This window comes from Etheostoma spectabile, chromosome 10, assembly GCF_008692095.1.
Source record: "Etheostoma spectabile isolate EspeVRDwgs_2016 chromosome 10, UIUC_Espe_1.0, whole genome shotgun sequence".
Lineage (NCBI taxonomy): Eukaryota > Metazoa > Chordata > Actinopteri > Perciformes > Percidae > Etheostoma > Etheostoma spectabile.
Window position 1 is genome coordinate 16896402 of NC_045742.1, and position 21134 is coordinate 16917535.

General features: G+C 42.1%; 1 protein-coding gene across 2 annotated transcripts in view; it reads left to right on the top strand.

Moving 5' to 3' along the window:
• Nucleotides 1–21134, top strand: part of diaph1 (diaphanous related formin 1) — a 97325-nt gene that overhangs the window by 62450 nt on the left and 13741 nt on the right. For both annotated transcript variants that reach the window (XM_032527527.1, XM_032527526.1), the window contains 8 exons: nucleotides 14105–14203; nucleotides 14364–14458; nucleotides 14979–15080; nucleotides 15439–15678; nucleotides 15971–16100; nucleotides 16272–16396; nucleotides 16544–16708; nucleotides 17214–17346. In XM_032527527.1, the coding sequence (XP_032383418.1) occupies nucleotides 14105–14203; nucleotides 14364–14458; nucleotides 14979–15080; nucleotides 15439–15678; nucleotides 15971–16100; nucleotides 16272–16396; nucleotides 16544–16708; nucleotides 17214–17346 (1089 nt within the window). The remainder of the gene's footprint in view (nucleotides 1–14104; nucleotides 14204–14363; nucleotides 14459–14978; nucleotides 15081–15438; nucleotides 15679–15970; nucleotides 16101–16271; nucleotides 16397–16543; nucleotides 16709–17213; nucleotides 17347–21134) is intronic.

Sequence of the window (21134 nt, forward strand, 5' to 3'; positions counted from 1 at the left end):
GGTTTGCTATGCCACTTTATGGGGAAGAAGACTGAAAGCACTAGTACTGTGCAGCTAAATTGAAAGCTACGAGAGAGCATTGTCAGAGACCGTGGATCCTGTCTCGCCATCAAGTCATGATGAAGTAACATGCGAGAGAGAAAGATATGGCTTTTGATTAGGCCTTGATTTTCCATCTTAGAATTGATATCACGATTCTCTGTCACAATTTCGATCGCACACATAACATTTTGGCACAGTGCGCATCACCACAAGCCTGTAAACGTAGAGGCTTCAATGAAGAGAATGGAGAACATTACAGCACTTGGGAGCGCTTTAAAACCTATTTTATAGAGTCTATGTTTAAAACTCACAGGAGAAAGTGGTAGCGTTTGTGATGCAGTCGGCTCGTAAAATTAAATGAGAATCTAAGTCATTAAAAAAAACAATCAAAGTTATTTAAAAATATAATCGTGAACAGGATGAATCGAAATCGCAATTATAGAACGATTAATAGTGCAGGCCTACTTTTGATTCGGGAATAAAAGCAAAGCTTGGCTAGAGTTAAACAGCAGTCAAGGTTGGCTCAAGGGCAACATTTCCCAGCCACGCAGTGAATGTGTTAGTGTACACTTACACACACACACACACACACATACACACACCATCATAAGAGGATTCACCCGCCTGACCTGGCGGTCTCTGGTTCCATCCAGGGGGAGAGGGGGAATATCATTCCTGGTGTAAGTGTTGCTTCTTAGTGCAGAAAGATTGTATCCCTTCTACCTGTAGGGAGCGATTATGGGGAAGTGTCTCCATCAGTCTAACCCCACCTGTCTCCTTCTGAATGTTTCCATTCTCCTCTATTCTTTTCCTCCCTCTACCCTTCTTCCTCTCTCTCCCTCTCTCTTTCCCTCCATCTGCTACCCTCGCTGAGCTGACATTTGCTGTCAGGCAACCTTATTATTTTGTTCTTCGGGTTTCTGATTAGGATTCTTGCTTTCTCTGTCTTGGTCCCTCTCCCTCTCTTTGTCTATCTCTTCTTCCTCTGGCCCTCCCCTACAAACAGCTCCGTCCAATGATGTTTCCTTCCCTGCTCGTTCTCTCACTTTTCGTGTTTCTTTGCCGCATTCAATTCGGCATAATCTAATTTGGTCAATCTTCCACTATCCTATCTTCCATTTCACCTCTCATCTCTCACCACTTCTCTCCATCTCACTCTGTTTTTAAAGGTCAGTTTCCTTTTCTTTTTTTCCATTTCTCCCTCCCTCTTTTTCCCTTCTCCCCATAAAGTTATTGCTGCAGTCACTCCCAAGGACTCTGTGTCTCTGGATTTTAATTATACTCTGTGGGCCCTCTACCCTGTCCCTGTAGAAACATGCACACATGCAGGTTTATGCACCCTCCCAGCACGGACGTGGAGCAGACTTGCGCAGAGTAAACAAAAAATGATTGTCCAGCTGTTGATGTTTTTCCTTCATACACACCTAGTTTTAAATTTGTTATTAAAAGTATGTTGGAACTACCGCTAATTATTTCACCGCAGGGTGATTGTCAGGCTAAGAGAGTAAGTGGATATTGTGTCCATCCTGAAGTCCACAAATATAGCAGTTCATCATGCAACTGTACAGCAAAGGAGACAGGAGAGGGTTGTCATGGTGATAAGAATCCCTTGAGGGTCTATTTCCCCCCTCATTCTCTCCACAAGTCTGCATCCTGTCAACTTGCTTGTATTTTTCTTTTTCTCTCTTGCTCTCTCTCATTGCAGCTTCTTTAGCTGTCTTTGTTTTACTATCCCTTGTCTTTCTCTGCCTGTCACACTCTGCTCTCTGTTTGTTTCATTGTCTTCACGCCTCTCAGGCTATTTCCCTTTTTCTCTTAATGTCTTCTTTTGTTTCCATCTTTCTTCTTGTTTCTGTGTCTCTCTCCTTTCTTCCGTCCCTGTGGTCCTCACCTCTTGTCCAGCCGTCGAGGGAGGGAGAAGCAAAGGAGGGATAGGAATGCTAATTTTATCACCACAGCGTCTGCGTGCAGAAGGAGACAGAAAAAGAGAGAACGAGAAAATGTCACTTGTCTGAGGAAATGAGATGGCCATTTGTGTGTGTGTGTGTGTGTGTGTGTGTGTGTGTGTGTGTGTGTGTGTGTGTCGTGTGTCTCTCAACAAAAAAGATCAGGATGACAGTCTGAGTGACATTTAGTGTATTTTTCCTTCGCTTTGCCTTGCTCCCTGCTGAGTAAATTATATATATGTATATATAGGTGTGCGTTTTTGTGTGCAGGGGGGAAATGCCAATGCATGTACGTGTGTGTATTTGTTTTAGTTTTTTTCATCCAGTGCAAGAGCTGTTTTCTTCCCTCTTTGTTTTTCTAAGTCAATCATCGATCTCTCTCACTTTTTCTTTATTCCACTTCTCTCTCTCTCTCTTCACCCCTCACTCATGTCGGAAATGTAATCACGTTCGGGGGCTGCTGTGAGGGAAAGGGCGAAGGGGGGAGACTTTGAAGCAAACGTGGGGAAGAGAAAGAAAAAGGCATTTGTATGTGTACCCAATTACCACTCCAGCCAGCCCAAAGTCACCTTCGCAGAGAACGGACGCACGCACTCTCAAAATAGCTACTTCCATCCCGCCTCCTCTGTGTGCGCATGTGTGTTGGTTACAGTGGTGATGAGGTAGACTGAATAATGTATGGCCTTCCTCTCCGTGTTCCGCGTGGGGTGTGTCCCTGTAATTGTAGATGGACTGTATGTGGAGGTGGATGTGGGTAGGAGGGGGGGTGGGGGGGTTCTGTTCTGATTGCACTGTTGTTAGAGTCCTAGCCCCGTAGATTATTTCAACCCAGGTTCTCAGCCCCTGTAGGTGTGTGTGTGTTTGTGTGTGTGTGTGGTGTTGTGTGTGTGTGTGTGTGTGGGTGTGTGTGGGTGTGTGGTGTGTGTGTGTGTGTGTGTGTGTGTGTGTGTGTGTGTGTGTGAGAGAGACACTTGAGCACAATGGTCTTTAACAGTGTCTGTTGCTCTGCTTTGTGATGTCTACTCTTGTGCTCTGTCGGCAGACATTTTGTCTCTTACTCTTTTCAAGGCGTAAATTCAGGTTAGGCTTGGATTATTAAGATTTGATTCAGTCTAAATCAGTGTGAGAGCATACAGGCTTAGGTCAGGCATGTGTGGCTGATGGTTAACTTCAGTGCTGGGGCCTGCAGACGATGTGGGTCCTTACAAGTAAAGCTGTGTGTGTGTGTGTGTGGTGTGTGTGTGTGTGTGTGGTGTGTGTGTGTGTGTGTGTGTGTGTGTGTGTGTGTGTGTGTGTGTGTGTGTGTGTGTGTGTGTGTTTTGTGGGTGTGTTGTGGGTGGGTGTGTGTCCTTGTTAACTGTGGCCTCGTTCCGCCTTGCTTCTTAATTAAGAGACCGTAGGCCTCCCAGCACTGCCTGCTATCCCACACTCCACTGAGGCAGAAAAGGACAGGAACAGAAAGAGAGCATGAGAGAGAGAGTGGTACACAAACTGAAGACGGAGAGAGCGGACAGAAAAAAATACAGAAAAAGCTATGTGTCAAAGAATATTTAACAGAGAGTGATAGATTTAGAAAAGGGAATGAGGGAAACTAAAAGAGGGTTTGCCTGTGAAGGAGTGCGAAACCATTGCTGATGAGGGAGAAAGTAATAGAAAATGTGGAATTGTGGATTTAGAGAGAATGATAGTGTAGACAAATAGGACTCAAGGACCGTAAACATTCTCCATTTCCACAGCCATCTATGCATTGTGTGTGTGCGCGCGCGTGTGTGGTTTTCAAGTGGTAATCTGTTTCATCTTATTCTTTACTTTCCATCTGTATGGTATATTTTGCTCCGTTGCTCCCCATCTCTTGCTATCACATCACACACACTCCTTTTTGTGTGTGTGTGTGTGTGTGTGTGTGTGTGTGTGTGTGTGTGTGTGTGTTTGTGTGTGTGTTTGTGTGGTGTTATATACATTTATATCCTTGTATGCCTACCTGGCTATCTCTGCCATTCACTGCCCCTCTCTTGTCAGTGTGTGTTGAGTGGTGAGATAGTGGGTTAAATTTTAATGATGCTGCCATCTCTCAGTAGCTTCTGAAAAAGGGCCAACGCAGTCTGACACACTCACTGAGCCGTGAGAAAAGACAAGACAGAGAGAGGAGCAATATCTTGCTAGACATGCGCACGCATGCTAGCTAACAAGTGCGCAGCACAAACAACAGGTAGTTTTGTGTTACAGCATTTTGTGGAGCATTCTGTTGACTGTCAAAACCATAAAGGCAAATTCTAGTACTTGCATGTTATCGTCATACTACTACTACTACTTTATTTAAAGCATTACATTGCACTCACTACAGCCATTGTAGAAATTGTGGATGCAATTGCTCTACTGTCTCATGTTTAAATAATAAAAGAAAAAACAAATCACATCCAGGTCAGCCTGCAGGTTGAACATGGAAGTAGCGCTGCAGTACAAAGATCATTTTTACTTTACATTCATTTTGCAGATGCTTTTGTCCAAAGATGTGCAGTGCACAGCAGCAGTAAATCCTTAAACATTGATTCTTTTCCTGAGTATGCCATTCTTACCATCAATCATTTTTAGTTACAGAAGACTCAGAAAATCACTCCACACACAGTCCCTCTAGGAATGCGTTTGGTGAGCAGAACAGAAGCTGGTCTCTGGTTGGCATTAACTGTGTATGAATCTGAACTCAATCACACAAACACGCATACACATATACACACCCTGTCATATGCACAAGCACGTGCCACTCTCTTAGCCATGTTGTGTGTTGTTCCTTGATTGTTTTCATTTGCCCATCATCACATAGCGGTCTGATTGGCAACATGTCCCCTGATGGTTCACTAAGCACATGGTGGGATTAGGTGTGTACTTTTGTGGACGTGTGTTTTTTGCTTTTCTATTTGTGTGTATGCGTGTGTTTCTTTTTGTCCAGGCCCAACTACAGCCAATTCCTGAGAGAGGCCAGCAGACAGATGTTCCAGGAGAGGATTTGCACGTCTGGCTCTCTGTTTAAATATCTGTTTCTCTAGTTTATTTAGGGCCGGGGTTGTTGTTTTGGTTCTCTTTTGTGGATGGGGTAAAACTGATTTCACAAAACTGAAAACCCTGCAGCACCCCGATGGATCTTTGATGAGAGACTTTTTCCCGGGTTCCCACGCAGATGTAGAGGTTGCCAGATCATGGTTGTCATTCCCCTCCAGCTACTTAGTTTGACTATGATCCAGCGTTATTGATGTATTTCAAACACCTGCAGTAGTTTTCCCAAAGCTTTTGCAACAAAGAGAAAGGTTCACATACAAAAATGCAAAGAAGTGCTCAATGTGTTCTCAGCAGTGTGAATTCCTGGATCTATATATGTTCAGGTTTTCCAATGAGTCAAAGCTGTAAATAAAATACACCAACATATAGTTCAAAGGGGGTGCTTTGGGTTTGCATGTATATGGAAATGACTATTGTGTTAATCATCATAACTGAGGCAAGCTCTTTCTGAAACTGCTCTCATAGCCTCTTTCTTGTTGATCCGTTGACCATATGACACTTTGTCAACCTTGTCTCTCGTCCTTTTTTTTGCTCCACGGCCTCTCCCTCACAAAACTGCCTCCCATCGAAATGTCTCCACTTTGCTATTCACCCTCTTCATCTCTCCTTCAGCATTGCTCTCCACAGATCTTTTCCCCATTTTTGTTTTATTTTTTTCCCCTCTCTAGTTTCTTTGGCTTGGTCATAATAACATGTTGGCTGAGAAAACCCATAGTGACAAGCACCAGAAACAGCCCAATCGGTATGCCTCCAGCCAGATACACTTTCTCAAGTGTCTGTGAGTATGTATGTCCTGCGAGCGATCGCTGACATTATAAAAGGCAAAACTCCCTCCTCCTCTCTATCCCCCTTATTGTCTCTGGGCCTTGCCTCTAGGTTAATTAGACCTAGCAAAACTGGCCCGTGTCCTCTTCTTTGCCACGTATGTTTGTCTGTTCGTACATATGTGTTTGTACATGCCTCTGTGTGTATGTGCATGCGTGCCAATCTTTCCACCATGCGGTCAAGTCACAATTGCTAATCAGGTCTGCGTGCGTGGCCTGAAGAGACCAAGAAAAGAAGAAGGGGGGGGTGGGGGGTGCGCAAATGAGTGAGTGCTTTCCTTTGTCCTCATCAGTGAAGCAGAGATAAAGACGGGTGAAGGGATGGATGGTTGGTTGGAGATGAGAGGACAGAAACTGAGGGATTAACAGGGGATGAGTGTATGTGTGCCAGCCCTGCAACAAGCTTTTAACTGTCCTCTATGGCATGACACCGTGTAGACCTCCATTTTTCTCTGTCCTTCTTTCATCTATTTTGCTTTTCATAAGTCAGAACTGCTTGTATTCATAAAGTCCATCTCTATCGCTTACTAATGCTCTTTTTTTTTGCTCTCTCCCTTTTTCTTTTCTAGCTCCTTCTTGCTTCCACTCGCTCTCTCTGCTATTTTTCCATAAGGTAATAATGAATATTTGAGGGCTGACAGGAGCGCAGCACCTAATCCATTTTGCCCAGGGCAAAAGGGGCCTCATGGGGTGCATGTGTGTTACAGTTCATCTAACTTTTTAATTTAGATAGAAAGCCAATTTATAAGTTTTCGTTTCCACCTCTGTGCTCATGTAAATGAGACCTTCTGCATGGTTGTGCAGAAGCCATTGAAGCGTTAAGGATGGACGTTATACTAGACAAGCAGGGAAATGTCAGTTCATATAGTAGGCAGCTGGCACTGTACAATTCCTTGCATGTGAAAGGATGAAGTGAGCAAGATCTTTTGACCCCCCCCTCCCTTCCTCCTTAGTGAAGGTTATTTTGGGGTGATCTTTCCCTAATGTAAATGATAAAGTATCAATAGCTGTTCTTAATTGCTTCTCTCCAAGACTATATTCAAATATGAGAGATTGTCAGACTTTCACAGAAAGCTGTCTGTAAGAACACTATTCTCATCAATCAGTCAGACACACACACACACACACACGCACATACATACATACATACACACGCACGCACGTACGTACGTACGTACGCAAAGTATGCAAGTGTCTGCAAGTGTCTGCAAATGTCACCGCATGTCATCCACAGCACCAGGCACAATGATTAGGGTTGATTGATACCCAGCATAACAGTGAGCGCCTTGATGATGTAATTCACTCTCTTCCCCGTAGAGGGAGCACTGTGCTGTGAAGGCCAGTGCCGTGTCAAGGACATTCACACTGTGAATAACAAACACCAAAGTGACACACAGACTACCAGAGTACCACAGAAAAACTTACATACTCAGTGAGTCAAGCAGTTAGCAGTCACACACACACACACAGCTGATTTGAGAGTTTTAAACACTGAACCTTGGTGTTTTTGTTTTGTCTCGAATGTACCCCATTCAAGGCTCAGGTGTTGTGGCTGGCTTCAAGGTCACATCCTTATCGTTTCTGTCCTTTAAACTTCCCTCTATCTCTCTCCACTTTATTTGCTCTCTCATCGTCTCAGTTTTCACACCTTTATTTGCTCTTGCTCCTTTTGATTTGATTTCCTTCTCTCCTTTACACTTGCTCCGTCTTTCTCTCCATGTAATTAGCCAGTGTAATTGCTGTAGTAAATCTTTTCTGCTGGCCCAAGGAGACTGGCTGATATAGGACTGATTTAATAAGCGCACCAGCGGCTCGTGTGTGTGTGTGTGTGTGTGTGTGTGTGTGTGTGTGTGTGTGTGTGTGTGTGTGTGTGTGTGTGTGTGTGTGTGTGTGTGTGTGTGTGTGTGTGTTGGGTGGTGTGTGTGTGTTGTGTGTGTGTGTGTGGTGTGTGTGTGTGTGCTGGTGTGTGTGTGTGGGTGGTGTGTGTTTTTCTGTGTCCTCTGTTATTTGCAATGGGGATTTATGGGCTGTTTGTGTGGTCTCAGCAAGTGCGAATTTGAGTTCAAGGTAGTGCTGTGTCGGTGTGTCGACTGTAGTGCACCTTATCAGCAATGCAGGCAACATACTCCGTTTGTGTGTGTCTCACCAGCGATGCCGTTACGTGCCGTGTGTGCGTCATCGCTGAAGACCTTCATGGCCAGAAGAGCATAGAGAGGTCAGAATGGCCCTGAGAGAACAACACTGACACACACAGACAGACCCAGACCTACACCCACATGGCCCTGAGAGAACAACACTGACACACACACAGACACACTGTATCAAACCTCTCTCCCACTTTCACACACTCTATCCTCCTCCGTCTCCCCTATTTCTACTCACTAAACCATCCCATATAAACAAACACACACTTAGTATGTTCTTTCTTTTAGCTTTTTCTCTCTCTTTCTTACACACACACACACACACACACACACACACACACACACACACACACACACACACACACACACACACACAAACACCTTGGATGGTGAGTGAGAGGGAGTGTATCCAAGTGTAGGGGTTTGCCAGCCATCTAGTGGCAGTACACAACTTTCTCCAGTTGAGGGCACTGTGACTCTACACATAAACAGCAACCTCACTGAAGGACCCACACTTTGTGCCTCCTGTAGTCAGTACTTTTATATTTAAAATCACTCTATATTACACTACACTTAAATACTTTAAATTAAGAGGCAGAGTAAAATTTCAAAAATTGTGATTTTTTTTTTAATGTTTTGGCTGATTATAGAAAAAATATTTTTAAGCAGTTAACAAGTCTGTGTTGGATTGTTCTAAGTATACAATAATTCGAGTATATATAATCAAAATTCAGATCACTGACAAAACTATTTAACACTGACTAACAATTGAACAATCAAAATTCTCAAATATAACTGAGTGACACAACATACCATATTGCCAACATTTAATGACAAAGACTATTTGATAATTTTGAATTTAATCAAATATGATATATGTATAAGTTACAATACTTGTAATTGTACATCATGTAAGACATTACATAAGCAAAGTATGTTTTATACATTCTAACAAGCTTATTCTATGGGCTTGAGATTAAAAATAATTTATTGGAAAACTCTTGGTGCCCTTCATTCTTTGTTGAAAGTTTAGTTAGAGCCAGCAGGCCAAGTCTAATAAGCAGATGGTAAAGCAAAACTAAATTATGTATTCTATTATTTACTCTAGATATTTATAGCTATAAATAGTGGCTATTTGTAATGCTTCTAAAGCAAATGTAGTGTCTAATTTAGTTTATTGCACAAAAATCTAAGCTGCAGTTACACTGTTCATGCACCAGGGGAGCGCAAGGGAGCACAGTCTTGGCCCCTCCCACAATCCCTCCCCCTGCATCCTGGCCCTCCCACATCCTGCCCCCGTCCCCCCTCCTCACTGCCCCACCCTGCCATCTGGTTCTTTTCACACAATCTCACACACACACACACACACACACACACACACACACACACACACACACACACACACACACACACACACACACACACACAGTCAGGATTTTTTTTTTCCTCGTTTCCTTTCACAGTGAAAAACAGGATGAAGGGGCTCTTTCAGACCCAAGGTTACTGTGGAAACCCCCTTATTCTTCTTCTGTCAAACTTGCTTACATTGTAACACACACACACACACATATAGAGAGTGACAGAATGTTGGACATTTAAAGTTTAAAGGGACCAAGGCTACAGCTGTCCTTCTGTCTGCCTTCTGTTTAGTTTGGACAAAGAACTTTATGCCCCCCTCCCTTTCTTTTTTCCTTTGTCTCATTCCCCTTCTAGTACTAATACTTTAGTGTTCTGAAAGCAAACTTTTTAAAACCAAAGAACGTAAGAGGTTTAAGCTTTCCTGAAAAGTGTTTGGTCTATGTTGATGGTAAAAGTTGGCAAAAGATTAGTTTGTGTCTCTGTATGGTTCTTTCAAGTGGGCAACCTCAGCTACTTTTTTCAAAGAACTCCGAGATATTGATGTTGAAACTATAAACCCTCTCATCTGTTCCAGTTTAGACAATCTCCAATGCTGGAATGCTGAATGGAAAAAGTTAGTTTGAAGTTATATAAAGTTAATGTTATGCTTTTCTTCGATCTTGCCACCAGAGGGCCCATGTAAAACTCTTTTGGCCACAGATAATAATACAATAGAGCACATCATCTGAAAGCTTTTAGTAGGTTAAAAATAAACTGCAGCGCTCCACAAGCAGGGAGTGGTGATGAGTGGATGAATAGACCACATGAAAAGACAGTAAAAGAGATTGAAAAGAGCTTTCTGGGAGAGGACTGAAACTATCCTTTAAGTTGAGGCTATAGTTCAGAGTGGTCAGGAATGAAAGTGTACTATACGTTGTTTTCCTCTTTTGTTTGTCTCTCTTTGTGTTCCTAGCTATCTTGTTCTTTCTTTCTTCTATCTGCCTTTTTCTATTTTTTCTTTGTACAATCCTGGCTACCCATCACCTTCTCCACCACACATTCTCTCCTTTTAAGGAGTGAGGGAACGAGAGAGGAAGGGAATAGGAGGAAGGGGGGTTGAAGGACACACTCTGGTCTGCTGACTGATAAACAGACTCCTCTTTGTGCAGATAGAGACAGACACACACACACACACACACACACACACACACACACACTACTACTGCTACTAACACTTGGTTATATATTGACAGAGACCTCTGCATGACTTGGCTCCTCATGATTCTGTGCACCCCTCCTTCTCCTCTTCCCCTCCATCTCTGTTTTTTTCTCTTTTTCCACTTAATTAAAAACAGAAGTCAGAAATAGAAGAATTTAGTTTTTCTTTCACAACGCACACATGTCTGCATGCACAGGCACACACAGACCTAACCCCCCCCCAAATCATCTCTCAGTGCCAAGCAGCTGTTGGGGAGACGAGGGGGAAGTGTTCCAGGAAAAAAGAGCGAGCGTGTGAGTGTGTGGTAGTGATTTGTTTCCACAAAGGGCCCTTCTTTGTGTGACGGTATAACAAAAAAGGCAGCTGGGACGATAAAACATGTGGATGTTAAGATGTCAGAACTCCACTAGTGTGTTTGTATTTTCTTGTGTATGTTTTTGTGTGTGTGACTACTAGTCACACATGTGTTCTCCCTCTGTCATCTCCTCTCCTCCCCCACAATGACCAAGTGTAACATGGTGCATTGCTTCATAGCCACCACTAGAGGTGCCATTGGATCATGAATGAAATGAGCCGACTGCATGTGGAAACCAGAGAGCAGCCATTTTACAATCTGCACACCAGACCCCCATTTTATGAATCAGCCATGATGTCAACATAGCTATGCTGTGCAGCTGGCGCTGTAGCTATTATAGCACGGATGCACAGACACACACACATACACACACGATCCCACACCGACTCTCCTCTCTGAGATACACACACAGGCACACACTGACCTAGTAACATGATGCCGTCACTAGGTCATTAGTCTTGTCCCAGACTAACTGTCCTTGAGATTATATACTATCTAGATTATACGTTCATCTGTGCTGTAGTATGTTTATTGTTCTGTCTTTGTACAAGCCGTTTATATGTGTACACACAGTGTTAACCGGTTTAAGCTTTTATTGATATTTTGATCTCTTTTATTTCTCTCACAATCATCTTTAGAATTTTCTAGATGCCAAGTGTTTTTTTTAGGTCATTATCCATCTCCCTGTTTGTGTTCTCTGTCCTATAATGTTTATTTGTAGATGCTTGTCGATTCCTTTGAGTTTATTCATAACCTGTCAGCTGTGACCTGCTGTGTTTATATGTTTGTGTGAAGATATTTATGTTGTTTCCTCTCAGATGGCCTGATGGATTTTCCTACCCTGTGTGGGTGTGTGTGTGGGTGTGTGTATAATGGTTGATTTCCTGCTCTGCTTCCTGCTCTCAGCAGGGACTATGGCTGGAGTGTTAGACACACAATAGTATTATTGATTCATGATAGTGATACACACAGCTGATTACACTGTAACACAAATTATATGCAAATGGTAGAAGAACAGAGTTCAAACAGATCAGGTTGCCATAAGGTTTGAGTCAAACTTTAGAAACAAGTGATTATAATTATACTGTTTCTCTTTTACTTACTTACTTACTTGTCTTCTGTTTCTTTTATTTTTTTTGGAGCCTTGCAACAAAATCTCGCTCAACAGTATATGTGAATGTGCATAAAGTCAGTCTAAGTACATTCTGAGAAAGGGGTTTCATAAAGTTGATGCTGAGTGAAATCGTAGGACATATTGAGGCCACAGTCCACTGACTGACTGTTTCGTGTGCAAGTGTGTATTCTGAATGGAGAGATGAAGAGCTCATTAAGAGGCCTGGACTCGTTAACAGACTACCCAACTGATTGGCCTCTCACAGAGACAAAGCACTGTTTGATTGGACAAATGGGAGAATGGACAGATGGATGAATGAGTTGTTATGCTATAGTGTCTATGTGAAGAATACCCACAGTGTTGCTGTTTGAATGAGACTATTTTTCACTTATCTAACAAACTGCAGTTGAATGTGGGGATAGATGATGGAATGAGTGTGACATGGAGTACAGAGAGTTGGTTAGGCAGAACTAAATTACATTGGATAATTAATTTTAGTAACACTGTAGTAAATAAGCAGCAGTAAGAAGGTCTGTCTCTACAGCATCTAGTCATTGTTTTACAGGGGTTTCAGTCCAGATAGCATTGTCTGGTATAGTGAAAGACCTAATTTAAGCTTCTATAGTCATTACATGAGGTCATCACTGGGCAATGGAAACAGGTGGGCTGCTCAGGGCACAGGGTCTGATTTTGATGTGTGTTGTTTCTTTGTGTGTCTCAGACAGAAAGTGACATAGAGAGACAGCATACTCTTACTGTACCAATACTCAACGCTGTCTGTTTTTCAGACAGTGATTGTTGTTGTTTCCTGTTTGGTCTTTACTAAGACAAGACACAGACAAGGCCACGTAAAAAGAAGGCAAAGCCTATAGAGTGACTGGAAATAAAGTGTGCTGAATAGATACAGAAAGTACTAAGGCATGAAAAAATGGTTAAGGCCATTGTTTTTATTTATTTATTTATTTTTATACTTGTTGAACAAGAATATTTGTGGTACTGATACATACGTAGGCATTTTCCATTACCTGTTCCATTGTTACTTATATTACATCTAAGGTCCCCCACCCCCAAAACAATTGTTTTAAACATTTTTATAAATCAATATTCAGATGTTGTCAATGAAATGTCCAAAAACATGTCAAATGCTAGGGGTATGCAAAAAATTGATTGAAATTGATTCATAGAATTCCAAAAATCAATTCACTGCATTTCGTTGCAATGTACCTGTACATGTGTAATGACAATAAAGTTGAATTTAATCTAATCTAATATTTATTATTATTATTTACACATTGTGAATCGTTCTTTCAACCGAAACTTGTTTTGGCATTGAAAATTGATATTGGATCGAATTGTGAGCCTAAAAATAATATTGGCAGCTGTGACATCCAGTGCACTGCTGACCTCAGATCTGATGTGGCTGTGTACTATCATGTGGTCAAACCCATGTGCTTTTCATCTTTCACTCCTCATTCTCATCCAGTGCACATTCACCCCCATACACTGACACATCCTTACAGTTTCCATCCTGACCTTGTCAGGACGAGTTAATGTGAAGGTTTTCTGTCAAGTGTGTGCATGTGATAGAATGTACTGTATATGCATGTGTGTAAGCTGATTTCAAACTCGAAATGCCTTACAGCTGACAAACGTCCAACTGTATTTACCAGGCCCACACACACCAGGGATGTTTTTCCCCCAGTGTTACAGACATTTCATAGCAGTTCCATCATACCCAAGGCTACTGATACAATAATCCTAACGCCTCCATGACACCATACAGTTGGGAAGGAATGGAAAAGGTGAAGGCCATGCCAAGTCTGTCAGTCTTTATAGCCATCACATAGGCCCTCTATCCATCCCTCTTATTCACTTTTCTCTTTATTACAGAACCCACTGAATTGACTACTGCCCTTCTTTCCAACATACTTTCTGTTCATATCCAGCTGTACTACTCATCTCACGTTCAGAAAGTTACCAAGATATGCAATTTCTAACAAAGTCATCTTGTTCTTCTGTCCTCTAAATATTTCCACCACCCTCCCCATTTCTATCTCCACCTCTCCAGCCAAAAAAGAACAGGACGGAGTAGATGAAAAGAAGCCGGCACAGAAAAAGAAGGTGAAGGAACTAAAGATCCTCGACTCCAAGTGTTCACAGAACCTTTGTAAGTCTGTTAAAATCTGTTTAAAAGCCTGATACCCCTACACCAATGACAATGCTCTTTAAATGCATTACACCTTTATTGAAATGCCAACAATAAAGTGTGTTTAACTAAATTCTTAATGGATTTTAATAAGCATTGTTAATGGTGTTTGCTCATGCAGCCATTTTCCTGGGATCATTCCGTCTCCCGTATGAGGAGATGAAGATTGCCATCCTGGAGGTTAATGAGAAGGTCATCACAGAGTCCATGGTTCAGGTACAAAGCTCAGATCTGCCCCTGTCATAGTATGTATGTTTCTGTAAAAACAACCATGTAGGGTCCTTTTCAGACCAGATCAGTTTAATGTGTATTAGCAGTTTGTAGAATCATGAGCAACTTTAATGAAGAGGAGAAAAGTTTATTGAGCTCATAGCAAGCCATTTTATGTAACCTTTATTTAACTTCAGATACATTATCTATTTCACAAGAGAGACCTGGCAGCGTAAGATGGACATAAGAACACACAATCTTCAAGATTCTTCACACAAATGTTCTGTTCCTTATATGTGTACACACTTGCTTAGCTAGTAAAGCTGATTTGGATTCAAAGCTACAGCTTATTAACTGAACCTGCATCTGATTGTCCTTCACAGTGATATACCCCACAGACAAATTTCCTATCAAGGGTCAATTAATCTGTCTTTGTGTTTTGTATAGGAGTAGTTTTGGACACATGTAAGTGGCACAAACATAAGTGTTTCCAGATCCTGATAGTCATGTATTTTTTGTCAAACAGAACCTGATCAAACTACTGCCAGCAGCTGAGCAGCTGAGCGTCCTGGGTGAGATGAAGGATGAATATGATGACTTGGCTGAGTCCGAGCAGTTTGGAGTAGTGGTGAGAAAACTTACGCACACACAAATGACAACAAGCACAAAACAGACAATTTTGTATTTGTAAAATCTGTATAGTTTGAATTCCTAGCTAAGCTGGACTAAACATATCAGGGAAATTGGTGTAATGGCCAGTGAGGCATAGAAAATATTACTGAGATAGTCATACCGTTGTCAATAAATTAGACACAGAAAATCCTACTGCTGTTATAAACAGACTGCTTTGTTCAACTGTGGAAGATGTGAGTAATGAATTAAATCCCCTTTACTCACACATAACTACACACACACACACACACACACATACACAATCTATTTGGCAACAAACATACCAGTAATGGGTCCCTTTTTTCTCTCTCCAGATGTCCGGCGTGAAGCGGCTGATGCCACGACTTCAGGCCATCCTGTTCAAGCTGCAGTTTGAGGAGCAGCTGAACAACATCAAGCCAGATGTAGTGTCTGTGACAGCAGCCTGCGAGGAGCTTTGTAAAAGCCAGAATTTCACCAAGCTGCTCGAGATCATCCTCCTCGTCGGGAACTATATGAATGCCGGCTCACGCAATGGAAATGCTTATGGCTTCTCCATATCATACCTGTGCAAGGTAAAATGAGTTGTAGGCATAGTGTGCGCGCACACACACACACACACACACACACACACACAAAACTGAATGGATGCACTGAAAAGCCTTAAGTCTTACCTTTGTGTACCTCTTGGTCAGGTGTGAAAATGCAGACAGATAGTATATTACATACGACTGGGTAAAGAGTAAATTGTTTACCATAACAGTGCCCTGATGCAGTGCAACACTGACAGCACATGCAGACATTAAATACTTTTGATTGGTTGCTTTTTCAGTGTGCCATTTTTAAATCAATCCTTCTCCCAATCAGCTGCGTGACACCAAATCAGCTGATCTGAAGCAGACGCTGCTCCATTTCATCGCTGATGTGTGCAAGGAGCAGTATCCGGAGGTCATGAGCTTTACAGACGAGCTCATTCATGTGGAAAAGGCCAGCAGAGGTACATGAGGCATCCCAACTGATGTCTATACATCTCCATCCCTACTTAATATGATGCATGACAATGCCTGGTTACACATCACATGCATCTTATTAGTACAGTGTGCTGTCTCTCATTGTTGTAGTCGTAGGAAAAAACGATAGTCATGCATCATTAATGTTGTTCCTGCAGTTTCTGCAGAGACACTTCAGAAGAACCTTGAGCTGATGGGCCGTCAGATCAAGAGCCTGGAAAAAGATCTGGAAACCTTCCCCCCTCCACAAAATGACAAGGACCTGTTTGTGGAGAAGATGACCATATCCTCTTTATTCAGTTGCATAAATTATATAATTTTTCAGCAACAGTCTGTTTATACAGAAATTCAAGCCATATATATTTATGACCTGTCATCTTGAGGTCTTGATGTACTGTATGTTCTTTATTCCTTAACACCATATTTCTACATTTTTGTGGGTACTGCCCGTGAGCAGTTTGAGAAGCTGGATCTACTGCATAAGAATATGGAGAAGCAATATACCGACCTGGGAGAGTACTTTGTCTTTGACCCGAGAAAAATGTCCGTAGAGGAATTCTTTGGGGACCTCAACACCTTTAAAAACATGTTCCAGGTGTGTTTTTAATGCATGTGAAGCAAATGAACTAAGTCTGATCTGCAGGTGTGGTTTTCAGTCTTTACCAGCCATCCGCAAATTAAACTCTTACATATAGAGTGCAAAGATGAAAAACATTAAGTAGTAAGAGGGAAAGATTACAGTGTCAAACCAGGAAAAGAAAAAGGGCTGCACACAAGGATTGTGTATTGACATAATAATAAAAAAGAGCAACTCCATTATATTGTCAGTTTACACATCAACTGTAAATGTGCCTGTTCATTAGGGCTCCCACAGGAGGTAACTTGTTTTGCCAATTGCTGTGGATAACTGCCATCCAATGGGTTTGAAGTTATGTTTACATACACAAATATCAATCAGTTCCATCATACATCTGTCTACTTGAATTTTGTTTTCAGAATCATGTTTGTACTTTTCCCAATGTGTTATTCACACCGAACACTTGTTCTTATTTTGCATACATACACTGTGTAATAATAGTTTCTCTCTGTTCCCTCACCAGCAAGCAGTACAGGAGAATCAGAAGAGGAAGGAGGCTGAAGAGAAGCTCAAGAGGGCCAAGCTGGCCAGGGAAAAGGCAGAGAAGGAGAAGGAAGAGAAACTCAAGAAGAGCCAGCTCCTTGACATCAACGCAGGTCACAATTGCTGGATCATATCTGTTTACCTGTGTGTGTGTGTGTGTGTGTGTGTGTGTGTGTGTGTGTGTGTGTGTGTGTGTGTGTGTGTGTGTGTGTGTGTGTGTGTGTGTGTGTGTGTGTGTGTGTGTGTGTGTGTGTGTGTGTGTGTGTGTGTGTGTGTGTGTGTGTGTGTGTGTGTGTGTGTGAGTGAGTGTGTGAGTGTGTGAGTGTGTGTGTGAGTGAGTGAGAGAGAAACACTCCAGTACTCTGTTTGTATTTCCCTCAGATTCCAGTTGGGGGCAGTCAGATTCCACGCTTCTGTGGAATATTTGTATGTGTGTCTTTGTCTGTGTGTAAGAACAACCCACCACTATTTATGGACCACAGTTAATCTAATGTTGATGCCCTATGTTTTGAATTAAGGAAGTAACAATAAGCTCCTCAGAAAGTGAGCACAGGGAGAATGTATATAAGGAGCCCCCTGACCTCTTTCACTCCTCTGTTGAATGAGGGCTTTACCTCCATAAAGAGAATTGAAATGATGCCTTAATCTCGTTATCACCAAAAACATATTTACACTCTTCTATGAGATGCTGTTAAGCTTTGAAAAAAGGCTAGCAGCATATTGTCCTGTGTGTAACACGCACGCACATTCTCACTCACTCATCCTCATATACGCACAGTTAACACTCAAATCCTGCCTTGAAGACACACATTTATGCACAGGCACTTTTCCCCACTACTCTCAGACAGTGACCTAGTTTTAGTACTTTCCTTCTCACTCTGGCTCCAGTCATGTTCTCCTGGGACTTAACAATCCAAATATTCTACAGCCTGTGTCTATGTGCATGTATGTGTGTTACAAAAGTATTTTTTCTTGTGAATGTTTTTTGTTTTTCTTTGCCTGTGTTTGAAAACCCTTGTTTTGTCAAGACCAAAAAGTGTCTGTCTGTCTGCCTGCCTCTTTCTTTCTGGCCTTTCTCCTAGTGCTACATGTTCCAAATGGCTTCTCCTCTCTTTCTTGCTTTTGTTCCATCACTCTCTCTTCTTTTTTCATTTCCCTCCCCTGTCGTTCATTTAAAAGGCACTTAAAGACACAGCGAGCATCAAGGCTACACTTGGAATATGTTGTCTCTGTGTTTAAAGTATGGAGCAGATATTTTGTGGTGGAAAGTAAGCTAGTCAAATGTCAAATGCCAATGGAAAATAATAGTGCATCAAAGGTGTGCGTGCGTGCGTGCGTGCACACACACACACAGTAGAGATCATTTACATACAGGTGGCATATTTGACTGCCCATGTACCTGGGAGTCATTCAACACCCCCCTATTTAAATTCAACCACACACAAGTCTGACATACACACACCTGGTCCTAGTTCTGTAATTGTTTAAAACCATCATCAAGGTTGTTTTCAGCAGCTACACTTTAGCACGCTCACATCTTCTTTGTTCGCTTTTTTCTTTCAATTCCCCACCTATCAACTCTCACACTCTCACTTTCTCATGAATTCTCTGAATGTTGCTCTTTCTCACTTTCTGTCTTTGTAAACATCATATTCCAGTTGTTGGTTAAACGCTGGAAGGTCAGTGTGTGTTTGCACTTTGTGGCCTTGTCATTCCTGTGTGAGTGAGTCAGTCAGACAGATAGACGCTCACTCACTAGGGCCTTACTTTGCACGTGTGTTAAGCATGTGATGGTAATTATTGTGACTAACTGGTCCTTCTAAATTCTTTCTAGAATATTAATTATTTCATCTTTTGATCGTCTAAACATTAAGTCCTACTGATTTGCTTTATTTGGCTTTAATGAAACATAGAAATTCAGTAATCAGAGTAACAGACTACCACACCCAAAAGTCCACATTCACCATCTGTGCTTTATGTAAGATCTTTACTCTAATTTAATCTGATAATATTGTCTACTACCGTGTATGAAAAATCCAGTCCTGGCTGTCATACAATTATCTTTGGAAACATGCCAGGCTACTTAGCAACTGTTTTTTTTCATTTCTACAGCTAGATGTCAGTACTGTCTGTAAAAGATTGTGTGATACTGTGTGATTTTTATGGACGTATGTGGCAAAGGGTGTGCGCATGTGTGGTTAACACACCCATGCAGATGCTGGTTTGGGAACTGCCACTAGGAGTGCTCGTGCTCTACACAGAGAGCAAGTGAGTGAGTAGTGTGGGGGAGGGGAAGGAGGAGAGTAGGGCAGCAGATGCTCTCTTGAAGATTAGACTGTGTTCTTGTCTCTGTGAAAATGGGTTAAGAGGTGGAGAGAAGAAAAGCACATGGTGAGAGGGGGGATAAAATGGGATAATCCTTGGTAGCTTGCCTCACTCCAGGTCACTGGGATAGAGGAACATGATCGTGGCACATTGAGAATATAGAAATCCAGTCACCAAGCCTCTTGCATACTGTTTTTCTTTCTCATACTCTTTTACCTTATAACCGTTTTTCTTTCTGTGTGCTGTGTGAGTGTTACTCCTTTCTCCTCTCTAAATCTTTCTATTCATGTCCTGTCATCTGTTATTGTGTGAACGTCCATTAGGGGTGCTACTGCTCCACGCAAGATACTGTCCTCCTTCTTGGTGTGTGTGTGTGTGTGTGTGTGTGTGTGTGTGTTGTGGTGTGTGTGTGTGGGTGGGTGTGTGTGTGTGTGGTGTGTGTGTGTGTGTGTGGGTGTGTGTGTGTGTGTGTGTGTGTGTGTGTGTGTGTGTGTGTGTGTGTGTCAGATTCTGTCACATAGATAGATTCTGTGTGTGTGCATCCAATGTAGATCAGATCCAAAGAGACATCTTTAAGAGCTTATGATCTAATGCTGTTTTACTAATTAATCCGTCTTATGTTCTTACTTGCTCCAGGCAATACCTTGCAGTTTGTTTTGTGCACTTTAGTGGGTGTGCATGTTTGTGCTACTCCCAATCCATGCCATTGTTGTACTCAGTCTGGTATTGCTACCACAGTTTTTGATGCCATTTCGATATTGATGATATTTTGATTCCCAGTAATAACGCCATTAGCCAGATATGTGTTCCACACCAAAATCATGTAAATTAACAAAACCAGATGATTATTAACAAGTGATTGGACCCACGAGTGAGTTCCCACCTATTACTAGCTCCATTACTAATTACTAACAAAAACAACATTGTAAAGCTTCCCTATGATAATAAAGACTTTAATATTTGGCTTTATGATATAGTGTTTCCCAAGGCCACTCTTATAGAGCTGTATCTTTAATTCCATACATTGCACTGGCCATAGGACATTCTAGGTTTAGTGGGAGTTCACTTTGTCATCAGTAAGCCTGTTTAAGTTCAATGTTTGGTTGCTGTATTGCCTCCAGCACATATTCACAAATAGATGTGTGTATCTGTGTACTTCCACCAGTGGTTTAAGCCAACCATGTGATTAGTGTGAGTAGATATGTGCCAGATGTGTTTCCCCGGAAGGAGAAAAACGTGGCCTATATCATTCTAGTCTATCTGTGCAGTTTCAGGACATGGACATTGAGGGGTGTATGTGAGCTGTAGAAGGCCTGTGGAGTGTGTGTGGAGACTTTCTCTGACGTGACAGGCGAGACCAGAGGCCATCTGCTTCATGGCTTAATGCAGGATTTTTGTGTGTGTGTGTGTGTGTGTGTGTGTGTGTGTTCGGGGGTTGGGTAGGTGACGACATAAACCTTTAACCCCCAACCTCACTGCCCCCTTTTTCAGACCCCTCTGTCTCTTTTTAGGTTCACATAAAACTAATTAAAACCATCTGCCTGAGTGCTGAGCTCTGCCACTGAATCCTGCCCAC